The sequence below is a fragment of the Gymnogyps californianus genome, chromosome 3 (assembly GCF_018139145.2).
Source record: "Gymnogyps californianus isolate 813 chromosome 3, ASM1813914v2, whole genome shotgun sequence".
Taxonomy (NCBI): domain Eukaryota; kingdom Metazoa; phylum Chordata; class Aves; order Accipitriformes; family Cathartidae; genus Gymnogyps; species Gymnogyps californianus.
The window spans coordinates 75972964-75989249 of record NC_059473.1 but is presented as its reverse complement, the minus strand read 5'-3'; the positions used below and the strand labels follow the sequence as shown (position 1 = coordinate 75989249).

At 38.4% G+C, this 16286-nt stretch overlaps 1 protein-coding gene across 1 annotated transcript in view; it reads right to left on the bottom strand.

The window, feature by feature from the left end:
- REV3L (REV3 like, DNA directed polymerase zeta catalytic subunit) overlaps positions 1-16286 on the bottom strand; it is a 128505-nt gene that overhangs the window by 1751 nt on the left and 110468 nt on the right. The window contains exons 22-31 of the mRNA XM_050895192.1: positions 15634-15775; positions 12402-12646; positions 11273-11381; positions 10197-10403; positions 9419-9528; positions 8242-8356; positions 6358-6495; positions 4689-4879; positions 3541-3787; positions 1892-2101 (exon numbers count right to left, since the gene is read on the bottom strand). Of these exons, the coding sequence (XP_050751149.1) occupies positions 1892-2101; positions 3541-3787; positions 4689-4879; positions 6358-6495; positions 8242-8356; positions 9419-9528; positions 10197-10403; positions 11273-11381; positions 12402-12646; positions 15634-15775 (1714 nt within the window). The remainder of the gene's footprint in view (positions 1-1891; positions 2102-3540; positions 3788-4688; positions 4880-6357; positions 6496-8241; positions 8357-9418; positions 9529-10196; positions 10404-11272; positions 11382-12401; positions 12647-15633; positions 15776-16286) is intronic.

The following is a 16286-nucleotide window of genomic DNA, read 5'->3' as shown; positions in this document are numbered from 1 at the left end:
TTGATGTAGTTAATGCTGCTTGAAAGTACTTCTAACATGAGGTACCTGATGGAATAAAATAGCAGCAGGCACAGTTTTTCCAAAGGTAGCTACCTTCAGAAAACTAAAGGCCCCTGGTCTGCTATTTTATTTTTAACCCTTTCCAGTATCTGCCACCTCCAATGGTTTTTCCAAAATCTCAGAAATTTGCTTCCAACCACACTTGTGTTTTGTAACATCAAAACGTTACACAGTGTTATCCTACCGTTTGCATAGTTCGAACAACAAATCAAAATCGTATCCTTTGCTTCTAAAATTAGTTCTTTTCCTTCTTTCCATGTTAAAATTATTTGGGCACCAGCGACCCTCTCAGCCAGACCTGTATCAGCACCAAACCCCTGCAGACCAGAAACTCAAACTGACAACAGCTGGAGAGGAGCGGCCCCTCTCGGCCACGTCCCACGCTGCGGCCCCTCAGGGGACACCAGTCCTCTGACCTGCAACCGTGACCAAAAGGAAGGGGATTTAAACGGTTTGTTCCACGTTTGTAGCCACTAGAAGAACCTCAGAAATAAGTCTACCCTAATTCTTTTGAAAGGGGCTGTGGCTGGTTTGAATGCAAGGGACCAAACTAAATGGTACTCAAGACACTTTCCAAGTTCAGTTTGTGTAGAGGGGAGGAGCCTATGGCCTTAATCTATGGCACGTAATTTTTAAGTGCGTTTTAAAATAATGTACGATTCAGTGTTATATCAGTTTTCTGCTGGCTCCGGCATGTTTATAGTCCAGGAGGGCCAAGATTTTAAGCTGTGAAGGACATATAAATCTTACTAAAATAAGACAGATGCTCTTACAGAGAGGTTGATTCATCAAACACTGACTAGAACGGGATCCCAGGCCTTCCTGACCTGTTGCAGGGACAAGAGAACCTTCTGATCAAACCCACTGATCCTTCTGTGGGGCCGGACCAATCTGCCAAGTTCTGATTTATTCCAGAACAAAAGCAATGTAAAAGGTTCAGGGTACCACAGGAAAACTGCAGAACATGCATCACCTTCCTTTACTGCCATTTACAATGCAGATCAGAGCAAACTACAAAATACAGCAAGAAATGGAAGTCCACACCTTAGTAATGCAATATTTATGAATAGTGAATTATAATGGTTTTCTAGCAACAGAGCCCCATGGGAACCTATCAAATCAATGCCTAGGCTACAGGAACATTTATATCCCTGCAATTCAGACAAGTCTTTAAAATGGTTCACATGCTAGTGCTAAAAACAAATTTTAACAAAAATATTTATTAGTTATAAAATACGACAGTACGAAAATTAGGTGAGGATATGCATATGTTTCTGCAAGGGGAGGCACTGTGCTTTGCTCTAATGTATTCATGAGCACAGTCAGTTACCCTCTTAATTGACTTCTAGCTCAAGGGAAGAAACCAGCTTGGAAAATTCCTATCGAGAGGAAAGATAACAAGAAAACCCCCAAGCTAAACCACATCCATGTTATACATAAAAATAAATAAATTTTCTGGGACAAACGTTTTTGTTACTAGAACATCATCAGTTATTTTAGTGTAAAAAAGGTGAATCTTCCATACTTTTACAACTCTCCATCACTGTCATTATAAAAAGGCACCTACAAACCACGTAAGATACTCTTAAAAAAAGGGGAAAAGCATCTTCTGTTCTGATCCCCTCCCTTTGCCTTCAGTTTTACGCAAAGCTAAGGAGAGTAACAGCTGCTGTGCTGCCTTCAACAGCAATGAGAAAAGCAAACAAGCTGTAACACGTTTAACACCCGGATTGTACTTCCCATTTCTGTTGGGGGCATTCAGTAACACGCTGCTTTGAAATTTCAGCCCCTGGCTTTGGCTGACAGACATCTGACAATGCTTTAATCATACCTTGACCAGCTGTTCTTGCTTACGCTCCAACTCTCGGATTTCTTGGTTGAGAATCACTGCCACATGCTGTGGCTGGCTTCTGCATTTATTACAGATCCCATACTGGGTCAGTTCATCACACACGGGACAGTGTAAGGTCGTGAAATACTGGGAGATTGTGCCTTTGCGTCCTTCTAGCTCACTGCGGGCAGTCGAGGCAGCTTTTTGCATCTGTTAAAAAAATAATTAAGAGGTAATGAACTTTCAAGAGAGCAGCTCGCCTTATTCCTAGATTACATAGCCTATTTTTTTTTAAAAGGAGTATGAAAGTGCAACACAGCTTGCAGGGCATGGGTTCATACACAAAGTATTAACATGGGTCACATCACTCTGAAGAGCGTAGCACTTGCCCTGAAGTGGTAACATTGAGCAGAGCCCACCCACACCTATTTCACAGGGAATCTCACCAGAAGAGAGTAACCAAAGAAATCCTCAGTCACACGCTAAATTCCTGATCTCGTTTCAAACTCTGCCTCCTGCAGCTGTTCCTTTGTAGGTGCTGATCTACTTCACATCCAAACGTGCCCTGGCTGCAGCCCCAGTGGCTGCCTTCCGGATCCTGCCTCCCCTCGAGTTTCTGTGCCAGTGCAGTCTCTGTCCCAGAGCTGCCACCGTCCTTTGGTCCGTGGCTCTAGCTCATGCTCTGATTTCCTCGGACAAAGATCCACCACTGCCCCCTCGCCCAGGGAAGTTCGTTCTCTGCACTCGCTCCTGGTGCTGCATGACTTACGCTTTGTGCTATCCTTCACTCTCCTGCTTCAAACACCCAGCTGCTCTGCTCCCTATGACCTCCTCGGTGCTCCCTTGCCTTGCAGAAAGTCAGGGCTCTTTTTCCCTTTTTAGAGCAGCTTGTTGGAGGTACTTAAGGTGAGTGTCACAGTGCCATCGGAAAGGTAGAGAAAAGAAGCAGAATTTAAGTCAATCAAGGCTGTATCAAAAGCCTGCAGTGGGAAACATGATGTACTACTATGCTGCTGAAGTCTACACTAAGCAGAGTAACCACACTACACAGATACGCTGTCTTTCACCACCCCTTTTTGTCAGGGGAATCACAAACTAAAATCCAGCTATCTAACACTTCTCTTCCTGCATCTCAATGATTTCTTTAACTTTTAGGAAAGTCAGTTTTGGATATAATTAGTTTAACATTTCTGGTGATACAAATGTTTAAAAAAGTGTTCCTGCTGCTGGGGCATTACCACCTTTTCTATAAAGAGGAAAGATCTTCAGAATATCTTGGAAAAACAGGAGTTCCAACATCTATTATAGAGAGATTTAAAAGGTGGTACAGCCAAATAGATGCATATACAAGTACTGCTAAAAATATAGTTACGGAAAAATATTCTTTTAAACTATGGAAGGGGTCAGAAAATAGAAGATGACAGTGTGATCAACCCTGCACAGAGGGGCTGGCCGAAAAAGTTGATTTACTAAGTGAAAGAAACCACACAGAAGATCTCAGAATCAGGTCTGCATGTTTGGGCATCAAACACTGCCTTGTAAAATAACCTTTGCTGTTGCCTCATATAAACCTCATTCCATTAAAAGTCACGATAAAACCAAACACTGTATAGATGCACTGCGTTTGTAATCTGTTTTCAAACACTCACCCGTGGCAACTCGTGGTACCAGCTGAAGACGTCTATGCCAATAAGTGAGAACACCCTAGCCAGCGGTGGCAGAATTTGTTTGGTAATATAGTACGTAGCATTCAGCCTCAGGTTGGGATCCTGCAGGACTTCAATGGGCCGCCTCACCAGCTGTATCAGGGGCAGTCCGGGCATGCCGTACACAATGACGTAGGGTACTCGCTCCCCAACTCGTGGTTCAGAGCGACGGTCATAGGCAAGCATTCTCCTGTTTAAAAATAGCCTTTATAATGCATCCAGAGACAAATTCATAGTTATTTCATTTGCTTGTAAACTTCCCCATCTGATTATATTAGTAGCTCTCCAGACGACTGAAGTTAGCATCTATTATGAAGCACAGGACCAAGTTGTTTCATTTTTAATTTGTCTCATGATCAGACCCAAATTTTAGAGCTTGGAACATGAGCCCTAAAGATATGTTCTGTTTAGGTCACTTGGATTTGCATGCAGGTTGCTTTCTAGCTACCCCTTCCTTAAAGAAATATTTTAATAAAGAGCAGCCAGGGTACTAAAAAGAGCTTAAGTACCCAGAAAGCAAAGGAAGATTCAATTTGAAGCAGGTATCAATCCAGGACTTGAATTTTATTTTACTTAAGAAGCATACCTTAATTTGAAGACCTTTTACATTAAGCAAGATGGCAAAATGTGCCAGCTCACATTATCTATTACTGATAAACAGTATCAACAGGATGAAATATTAACTTTAAGTAAGGTACTTTTTAAAAAACGAAAAATTATGCCTGGTAATGTATTTCACAGCACTGAGAGACATCACTATTACAATTTTAAACATATCTAATATCCGTGAGTGATGGGCAGTCTTGGAAAGTCAAGCCCTTGTACAAAACCCAAAGCATAAGTAACAGCAGTGAACACGCCGTTACAGTGTCCTGAGAAGAGACTTTACTCTTGAACATGTGTGTTTTTTTCCAGGACTACGAAAAGCCTTTCTAGGACTATCTGATGCCTGCTCTCTTCACACACAGAAGAAAGTCAGAGCCAACTGCTGCAACAATATCTGAAGGAGACATCTCACTGCTACCCGTAAGTCGGCAGTACAAAGGTCAGAAGAAAAAATACCTACGATTAGCACTTCTTAATCTCATTACCTGGTGATTTCCAGGGCTGGTACACAGGACCCAGGTTTGTAAGCTGAGCTCCCTCTGTACTCTTTTGCAAAGATGAAGTCTTGCATGCTGGCTTTTCCTTCCAGTAACTTCATGCATTGATTCTGAACGTACTGTTTGATCTGACTTATGTCCCGTGTTTCAAATAGCAGCTTGATAGAACACTCAAGTATCTTTACAACCAATGGAGAAAGGTGAGAAAAACACATATGTTTAACTAAAAATTAATTCCAAATAATTCAGTAAATTATATGGAAATATTAATACACTGCTTAGAAAAATTATCAGTTGTGAATGAGAATGTTAATATGACAACAGGTTGCATTCTCTTCCACTCAAAGACATTCATAAACACGTTACTGGACAACTTTTTCCTCAGTTTGACATATCTTTCATGACATTATCTATACTCTGGCACTGTTTCAACAATTACAGAGGTTTTCCAGAGTATGAGAGAAGATGTTTTTTCCCGTCATCTAAAATATTTTGCCATGACTTTCTGACCACCTCAGCAAACAAAAGAATTGGGATGTCCTGGTTCCAGCTGGGATAGAGTTAATTTTCTTCTTAGTAGCCGGTACAGTGCTGTGTTTTGGATTTAGTGTGAAAACAATGTTGATAACACTCTGATGTTTTAGTTGTTGCTAAGTAGCGCTTATCTTAAGCCCAGGATTTTTCAGTTTCCCATGCTCTGCCAGCAAGCAGGTGTGCAAGAAGCTGGGAGGGAGCAAGGCCAGGGCAGCTGACCTGAACTAGCCAAAGGGGTATTCCACACTGTGGAACGTCATGCTCGGTATATAAACAGGGGGGAGTTGGCCAGGAGGGGCGGATCGCTGCTCAGGCATCTGTCAGCGGGAGGTGAGCAACTGCATTGTGCATCACTTGTCTTTTCTTGGGTTTTATTTCTCTCTCTTTTTTTTGTTATATTCCTTTTCATTACAATTATTATTTTTTATTATTAGTTAATATTATATTTTATTTTACTGTAGTTATTAAACTGCTCTTATCTCAACCCACAAGTTTTACTTCTTTTTTTTTTCCCCAATCCTCCTCTCCATCCCACTGGGAAGGGGGAGGGGGGAGCAGCTGCGTGGTGCTTAGTTGCTGGCTAGGGTTAAACCACGACATGGGATTAAAAAGAAAAATGGAAGTAAATCCTCCTAAGTTACCTTTCTTACTGGCATAAATTTGTTTTGACTTGATTAAGAACAAGAGCCTTTTCTTTTTAACCCCCCAATACACAGCTTAAAATAAACAGGCACGGAAGTTTATTTTAAATTAATTCTTAGCTAAACTAGATTTATTTAACTGAGCTGTTTAGCAGACACATCAGTGTGCCTCACTCATCTTGGAGTAATACTTAATTCCAGTTAAAGTGAACTGAATCAAGAATGGACTTCTAGAGAACTTACATGGGGCTGAGGGCTTTTTATGGGATTTTTAGGTGCTGAAAGATAGTAGTTAAGAAGGGAAATGCAAGTCCTTGTAATGCTGTGCAAGATCTTCAATTTATCTTTCAAATGGCTCATACCAGGAAAACAGACAAAGCCTGACAATTCACAAGGACTAGAAACTCTGAGAAAGGACAAATACACAATGAAATAACAGAATACTATGATTTCATTCAGGAAGAAATGCATGAGTATTTTACCTTGGAAACAGCAGGACAGGAGTCCCTTCGGACTGTCTCTATGCCTTTTGCGTCAAATACCGGGTCCTTCTGGTCCAGTGTTTCATACATGTAACCCACGTACCTCTTTTTAGTTTGCAGGACACATGGCAAGTAGACCTGGAACGTTTAGAAAGAAGATAGCCCAATCTGGCATGTGTTGGGAATATAAGGTGGCTCGGAGCATAGAGGGTTTCCTAAGGAATACTTTGCTGCTTTGTTTTTTTTTTTAAATCATTAAAACCAATAAACTAGATCAAAGGACTGTTAAAGGATGGCTGAGGAAGCTGGGATTCAGTGGTGTTCCATTCTTAAATCACTTTATATTTCATCTAGCTGTAAAGGCTAAGCAACCTGAAGCTCAGATGAAAAGTGACACACAGTATAATTTGTTTTGAGTACCCTTACTTTTCTGGATTGCATCTGTCAGCATTTTTAATGTAACTGTATTATCTCTCTTTCTTAAAAAGACAACAATTTCATTTTAAACATCAGAGAAGAAAACTTTCCCAGCAAAAGTAGTGGCTTTGAACTATTTCCAAACTTCATCTAATTATGAGGTGCCTAAAATCAGTTAGTACTTTGATTTGGGGAAAGCATGCTTTTTAAACGCCTATGCTTGGAGAACAGTTTCCTCATGAATGGATTTTTAGGGTCATGGTCTCTTTTGCTTGTTTTCTCCAACCTCTTATTTCATTCTTGATTGTGTCAGTATTCCTTGACCAGTTTTAAAAGAAAGAATGGGGAACAATTTCTTCCCAGTATTACCAGGATAACACCACATCTTCCTGGCTCTCATGGAAGAGGGAGCAGCGAGTTCAGATTGCCTCAGGCTGAAGAAGGTCCTGCACATAGGTGTCCCACTTCTTGAACAGATGCTCCAGCTTTGAGGCATTTTCCTCGTCCTGTGCTAGGAAGCTGCCCTAGGAGAGTACTCAATATTTTGACCCACAGGTGAATTAAGGGCACTTGAAGTGAAGCACTCTGACATCTTCTCAAGTATATTCTTGCACCTAGTTATTTTTTTTCTGGCTAATTACTCCTTCAGCTTAATGACACAGAATTGCCTCAAAGTGGGAAGGGTCCCCGTACATTAGTCAGTGAGGAAAAGTTGCTGTGCCTTCCACAGGTATCCTGACTTTTCTTGCTAATATTTTTCTACTGTATTTTCCGTGAAAAATGGCAATTTGCTTACAAATTCTGATTGAACCTGTTGAGTCAGGTATGTGCTTGGCAAATATCTGGAGCACCTGAACTGATTGCTAATGACTTTCCAATGATAAACTTCCACCAAAATTAGTATCACATTGCCTTGCTCTTCTATAAAAGGCTTATTGTCATTAATACTTCTTCCAAAAGCCTACTGAATGGATTTTTATGATTTTTCATCTTATACATACATGTATCACATGGACATATCCTGAAGTGCGCTAAGGCTGGCTGAAGAATAAATATCAGGCTTGTAATTAATGCACTGTAATCACTTCAAGGGATGGTGTACATTTTCTCTACCAAGTTGCACACATTGGCTTGATTGTATGTATATAATACAAAACTGAGGGAGACATTTTCAAACATTGATGAGACAGGAATTTCAAATTGCCTGGTGCTGCCAGTGCAACAGGCCACCAGGCATCCTGATGTGAAAGTAGGAACATTTCTTTTTGTTGTTCATGCCGCAGCGCTCCTCTGACAAGGTCCCTGAGGCATTAAGGATCTTGCAATATACCCGCAGAAACAGTACAGCACACAACTGTTGTATATCCTTATGCTACGTTAGTGTCCAGAAAAATCCTTTATCTTCACTTTTTTTTAGGATAACAATGTTTTCACCCAACACACTTGAAGGAAATATTTTCCTTTTACCTTTTCAAACTTCAGTTTAACAGGTTTGGGGTTTGTTGCTGTTACAGCTTCAGCAATTTCGTGACCAATCTTAAAAGACTGCTCCTTCGTGGCTCCTTTCAAGAGTACAAACATGCTACGAGAAATCAGACATAGGAAATAAGCACAAATCTGTTCAACATAGTTCCTGAAACTTATAAGCTATAGTTCCCTGGTGGCAAGGCAGGGAGGTTGTTATCAATTCTGTTCCCTTCCTTCAGCTAGAAAAGCCAAAAACCTGAGAAACTTGAACGTTCAGTGTGAGAGCAGGAGCGCCAAAGGCACGACGAACGCTGTGACTCTCTGGTGAGGCAGGGAACATGACTGCTCCCAGGCACTGCAAAATTTGAGTTCCCAGGAGAGAGCTGTAAAGAGCTCTGGGTACGCCCTTTTTCCCCCACTACGGGCAGCAACAGGATTTTACTTCCTTTCTCCAACAATTTTTTTTTTTTGGTGAAGCTACTATGAATTTAGTCTCTTCGAAATTTCAAGTCTTTCATCAAATCTGGCTGAAATCAGTCATTGGATTCCTAAGTTATTAAGGAAGGACAGCCAGACAAGCTTTGTTTCCCATGGTTGAAAAATTATCTGAGTCTAGCACCAGAGATGGATACACCTACAGCATGGCTATTATTTAGATGAAAGATTGACTGAGAAAGGGGAGATATTTATAAGATGTATTTCAGGCAGCCTAATCATATCTTTGTATGCTCTGGTGGCTGCTTCTGAATTGTATCCACTTTTGAAGCTTAAAATAGCACCCTCCTCTAAGTATCAACGTGCAATGCCTACTATATTATAAATACTCTATTTTCCAAAATAAAAATGGCATCAGAAACAGGCACAAAAATACTCATTCAATAAATAAGACTTATATTAATTCACACCTGAAAAAATATGATTTTCCCCCCCTTTCTGTTCCACATAATTTTCAAAAGAAAGGAAACCCTCAAAGTGCTTTCTAAGAGTCCTAAAAGAAACTCCAAGAAAATAAATATTATTTACTTTGCATATTCTGCAAGACAGTAAGCAACATCCCAAAGAGGGTCTACATACTCTTTTCAGTATCATAAATTCCCCTTGTTGAGACAAAAGAAAAATATATCTATGAAGAACTACTATGATTTTAAAACATCGTAAGAAGCAGACCATTAATTACCTGTCAGTATCACCATATACAACGTGAGCACCCCATTTTTTTGTATCGTTCACCAGTTTTATAGCACGCTCCAATGTTTCTCTGGCTTTGTGGACAATGCTATCCCCAACCTGCAAAGTTAAAAGATAAATTGAAAATCTTTATTCTACTGCTAAACCCAATACTAGCTCTTCGTAAACAAGGTTAAACTAACCTTGTTTGATCTGTTTATGAAAATTACTATATTGAGACAATGTATTTTATTTCATGGTTTAAATGCATGTAATAAATAAAAAGGTTGCTTACATTACCCCAAAATAGCAAGAATTAAAGGAAAAGTGATCAAAAAATTATTAAGAATTAAAATAAAGGAAAATTTGGTTTAAACTCATTTAGGCATATTAAAAGTGTAAGAAGCAAGACAAGATCGCTTAGGATCATTTTCTCTAGTGTTTGGATTCTGATGGTTCCTCCTTTTATGAAAACTATGAAACAACTACAATGTTTTATTTTATTTCCACTATTAGAACTGTAATCCAATCTACCTTTGGAGAGAGTTCTACAGAAATGCCAACTCCAAATGCTCTTTTATGGGAAGAAGAAAAATAAGACTTTTTTTTTTTTTAAAGGATCACAAATAAATCCCAAGTTGCTGATTTTCAGTACTACAAATAGAAACAGCTTTTATGAAGGTATTTAGATTAAATATGTTTCAAATAATAATACTGTGTTATCTGACTATACTTTATTAATAGTGTCTTTTCCACAGTTTTTCTGCATTTTTATCTGCAACCCTTACCTCAGTGCATGGCATTCTTCCAGAAAAATTAGCAGCAGTATAACCAAATGTAAAATTAGCTATAAATTTAAGACCCAACTGACGAGCTTCAAGCATTCGAGTTATAGCCTTGTCATGCTTATAAGCCTTCATTGACTGTTTCACCATTATCCTAGTCTTCAAGATTTCTTCTAGCATTCTTGGCAGCACACCCTTTCTTACTGAAGGCTGCCATAAAGGGAACAAAGAAAAAAATTATGTTAAAAAGCCCAACCTAAACAGGAGTAAAAGCAAAACCCAGAACTGTTAGATAATCACTGTTAAGAAGACAAATTAATTAGCAAGATGCCCTAGGCGCCAATGGTTTGGCTCTTCCCACAAATATTACAAGCAACCTAGAATACAGGCAAAGCTCTTAGTGGCAGGGTAAATAGCTTTTTGTTCTTTGTTTTCATCAGCCCTCCTAATGCAATGTTTAGATAACCTTATTAACTAAAATGGGACTTCAATATTTAACTGTTAATTCTCAAAATGTTAAATGCTAAAGGAATATTATCTTTTAAAAATTCTGCAAATATTCTTTACTTAAAGTTTTTGTTTTACATTACATATAAATATGCCGGTGATTGGCTAATTATTTGTAAGAGCTCCAGGCCATATTAATTCATTACAAATCAGCCAGCAGTAAACATAACATAAAATGAGAACAATAGAAAGCAAGTCAGGGAGTTTCATCTCCTGAACCATGACTCTTTTTCTAGGAAAGCATTCTGCTATACAGGCAGGAGAAGAATGAAGTGTTACACACAGATAATTACTGTTTGATCCCCAAACTGCACAAGTAAAATACAGTTTAATTATAGATGAAATAAGCCTTTCATTTATTGAAAGCATAAAGATGACATTTTATTTCCTGAACTGCCAGAAGTTCAGCACTCTGACAAATATCAAAAAAACACTGGGAAATGAGAGACTGAACCTCCCCCCCTTCTGTCTGCTCTTAATGCAGCAAAATATAAACTACAATATCAATTTGATCTTAAGCTAGTCAGCCAACAGGATGTGAAATGCCTGTCACAGAGCACTAATATCATTACCTTGACAAAAGCTACTCCACTGGGTGACACTGTGATATCATGCCTAATCTGGTAAAGTAAGTCAGGAGGTACTCTGAGAGATGTACAGCCAAATTTGAATGCATCATATCTAATAAAGAGAAAAATTAAATATGAAGACAATTCATTGATTTACAGCCCGATCAAGCAAAAGCATCAACTCACATTAAAAAGCTGATAACGCCAGCAAGGATAGAATCACAATTATAATCTCAGGTATAAACAAACAGACTATAATTTAAAATTTCTTAGCTACATGCAAAAGGCTCTAGGAATAAAGTAGTAATAAATGGCTAAATTCCAACACACGCATAATTTATCAATTCTGTTCTGTGTTAATGCATTACTTCCAAATGCTGAGTTAGGCATGTACTCATACTGTCATCCCCTATGGAAACCATGCATGTTTACCAAGTAACACATTGCATATATTTTCTTCCTACAAATTCAGAATTTCAAATCAGAAACTTGAAAACCTGATGATGACACCTAGCAATCATCGCATGCATCTTCCCATTCTTCCAAATATTGTTTTATAGAAGTAATTATAATAAGCAATGAGATTTTTTTTCCAATTAACAGAATTACTGTTAAGCTCAATAAGAGGTGCTACACAGAATAACTCATTGTATCTTTTCATTTTGAATAGTTAAGACCAGAGTGAACTACAACTGTTAAAAGAGAACAACAACAATTTATTAACATACAGTGGAATAATACTAGTCCAGTTTTGAAAATAGGTAGTGGATTTATATAACATTTTAACTTATTCTGAAGCAATATTAAAAACTAGCGTCATCACAATAATGGAACAGGTGTACACACATGCACATATAGAGTTAATTTTTTTTTTTTAACAGAATGGAGTCTAATTCTGTATTTAATTAAAAATACATATTGATGCTTATATTTATATGTGTGTGTCTGGGTGTGTATACACACATGCACACACCCACACGGTAGACTTTTGTCATCTCTATTGTGAAACAGAAAACGGTGCTATTCATACATGCCCATTGTTTGCAATGACAACCAAGGGTCCTCGGTACCTTAGAAAAGATGCTAAAGTCTCTACGGAATCAAAGTTTGTGAGAAAAGTATAACAACTTACTTTCCTAAGTTTTCAACATGTCCCAGGCAGGTTGAAAAACAGTAGTTGTATGCTATCACAATGGAAGGATATAACGACTGGAAATCTAATACAAGAACAGCATTGCTGTAGAAGCGGGATTCTGGCTCCATTATTAAGGGAACACATTGCAGGGCTTTCATTTGAGCTCGCTGCTGGACACTGGGTGTCACAGGAATATAATTCATTGGCTTTGCAACACGCAGCATCATAGACTCCACACGATACTGCAAAACAGTTTGGATATAATAATTATAATTTCAAAAATGTAGAATAAACATGGGTGTATTAAAACTGTGTAAATACGCACTTACACTTCCTGAATTTAAAGTATGGACAACTAGTTTTCCAAAATAAATAGCCATACTCTTACTTTTAACGTATATTTTCTATCACATATAGTGGAACTTTTCCATGTGTTTCCTCATCATTTAGCCCTAATCATTGAAAATCAAGTACTTCTAATTTTTATCTATGGAAAAAATAAACATCCAGCTCAGGTTAAAAAAATAAACATCCAATAGGCTGCAACAATATATACGGATGGCCATGCTACAGTCAGGGAACGAGCATTTGCTAAACTGTATTTTTGTTAGACTTGCAGAACATTGAAGAAAACAAACTATAATAAGCAGTTGATGACCATTTTTCATAGGAATCTGCACAGCAATTTTATTTTAACATTTGGGAAAACAGAGAAATGACATGCGAGTTGTATAAGTTGATAATTGTGCCTCCAAGCTTTTGACCATGAGAAGTAACTAGAATGCACTTGGCAGCAAGGGAACTAAGGGAAGAACCTAAGCCAGCCCATTTCAAAAGTCTGCTGCTTTGCACTGAGTATCGTGCTTTCTCCCTGATGATGCCACAAGTAGTACAGGAAGCATAAAATAACAAAAAGTTTAAGAACTTTCACCTTGTTCAAGACATCACAAAATGTCATATGTGGAGGTAGCAACATAAATACATAGGGCTGTTTTTTTCTCATGTATTATTCAATGCTTTAGTAAGGCTTTAAAAGCACTAATAGACAGGTATTCACTGTGTCCATTCACAATAAAAAACAGAACAGCTGAAAATTACATATGTGAGTGACAAAGGACTAAAAATCCCAAAATATCAAAGAACAATTCTATATAATCCTAAGATCCTGTGCTTTGTAAGCAACTAAATCACTATTCAAAAGCCCTCTGCCTGACGCACTGCATATTCAATCATTGTACTGAATGGGTTAGGTATAATTTCTTTAACTTTGATGTTATAAATGAACTTACAGAACCAACAGCTTTAACAAGACCCTGCCATCTTACAAACAGGTTGGGCTTTGAAAGTGTAGTTTTGCAGCAGCATAAGCTGCTGCTGCCTTGCACTAATTGCACACTAATTTGTGTTCAGTGATGAGCTCAGATATGTGATGAGATGGTCAGGGACCGGATCTGGCAAGAGCTAGTTTTTTTTTTTCCCCGAGTTTTCAGCAAGTTCTTCAATCATCTGACTAATCCGTATGCCTATGACTATCTCCTGTTAGATTTGTTTAGTCTACTATGGAATATTCCAGATAGCTTAATAAAATAAAAGAAAAAATCACCTTTAAAAAAGGTCTTGTAAAACTTGGTAAGAGATACAAAAATATGGAAAAAATAACTTAAAATATCTGAAATCTGTTCTTAGTACTATTCCATTTTAACATCTTTTTCAGCTAAGGAGAAAAGGAGTGTCTTCATAAAAGGTAGCGATGATTCTTCCGAGTGAAAAAAAAAGAAATCATTTGAGGTGACTGGGAATTGTTGCAACTGCCATTTTTGTGATCTAGAAAGTTTCAATGGAAACAAAACATACGTGCACAGAAGGAAAGAGAAAAGAACAGTCAGGATAGAAAATGCAGCATGTTTCTGTTGCTCACTCCCACTCACAGCCATCTGAGAAAATGACAGGCAGAACAGTCTTTGCGGGCTGCAATCATGACAGTTTAAGCATATCTACGTTAGCAGTATGCCAGTCCCACCCTGCCTGTCCCTAACTGTGCATTTCTCTTCCCTTGCTCCAAAAGCGGTACTTTTCTGATAACACGGTAAACCAGATCAGGGAGCTAAACTGGCAAATACCTATTGAACGCCACCGTGGTTCTGCCGCTGGTGCCGCCTCCCCTCAAAAATACAGGGCCAGTACCAGCAAGACCGACAAGAACCTGTGCTGGGTCAAGAGATGACACAGGCAACTGCAGTCAAAGGAAAAAAGGTGGCAACATTTTTAAATTGGGTTGAATTGTTAAGGAACTGCAGCTTCAGACACACTCGTGTCTGGCTGGCTTAAGACAATGCTGCTCTGCTTAGGACATTAGTTTTTAAGTCTTTTTGTCCACAGAGGTTGGCAAAATAATCAATCCTGGTCAGCTCAGCTACATGTCTATTAAAACAGAAAGCTGAAAGATGGTAGGAAAGAAGAATTATGGTAGGAAAAAAGACGACAACAGAAGAGCAGACACACGTGAGTGAGAGCAGTTGTGTCATTCCAGGTGCTGCTCAAGGCTCACATGAAGCCATGAAAACAGTCTAGTTAGTCTAGTCACGCAGAACCTGTGCAAGGAAAGCCTTTGGTATTACGGGAGACTGCTGGGATCTCAAAGAGAGAAAGTAGTGTAAATCTCACTCTGTCCTACTTCCTTTCCCTCTGATGCTAGTATCAACAGAACCACACAGATCTTGCATGACACATGTACTTAATAAAGCCAGAGCCCTTCTCGTCTTATCATCAAATCTCACCCAGAGGTCTGCTTCACAGGAAATGTCACTTAGAACATATTCGATGCAGCTTTGTCTGCCCTGGAAGAAAATAATCTCATCTTTCTAAAACATGCTGAATTATATTTCTTAATGTTTTAAAAAGCATTCATTTTCAGACTGATCTAAGTGCGAAAAATACCAACTCAAAGGGAAAACTTGGTGCTCCCAAAGTCAGTAGAAGAGACTCACTGGCTTGATTACATTTGGGGCACTCTATTTTTAACAGCTATTTTTAATCTCTGAGACTAACCATTCAATCCATTATTACTGCTTTTGAATTGCCTTTCTTTACGTTTCAATTTCATGTTATGCAAAACAGTCTTCTGTGACCTTATGAAAATACATATACTGACTGAAAAGATACTGAAGAACTAAAACATTTTGTAAAGACTGTTTTGCTTTTGTGAAGTGTAAGGAAAACTAAATCTTACCTGGGAGCCTCTTGTTAATACATGTAAGAACTGAATGCCAAAAAGTCTCGCCATTTCACTTGTTCTGTCAATCAAATCCAGTTTGTCTAACAACTGGAGATTCCCACGGACCCGGCTAACATAATGATCAACCATTTTCCATCTGTGAAAGTGAACACCTCATTATAAACAATCAGGAGAGTGCTGCTCTTTACTAAGAAAAACGTATTTTTATGATAGCTTGTTACAAACCAGCACATAAGATTTCCCGAGGACATTTTCATACGGCTCTTTCAAAAATGTGGTGCACGTAAACATACACTTACGTATTCTAAAGACATACACAGAATGTGTTACAGCAAACTACTGTTAAGGCATATCTCAATGACATACTGTATCATGTTTTCCTTACTTCCCTAAAGGATTACTGAAACAGAAACTCAAGTTTCTCTTCATCTGTTTATGTGTTTTTTTTAACCAAGTGGACTTTTGTGGAAACTTCCTTCTGTATTAAGAATATCTATCTCAGTTGAACATAAATTTATAATTTCAGCACTAAACCAAGTTTCCACCTAGTTGAAAAGTATTTAACTTTTACAGAAATTATACATGTGTCATGAATGACATTCAGATCAGTACTCAGTTTTATGAACGGTTCATATCACACAATACCA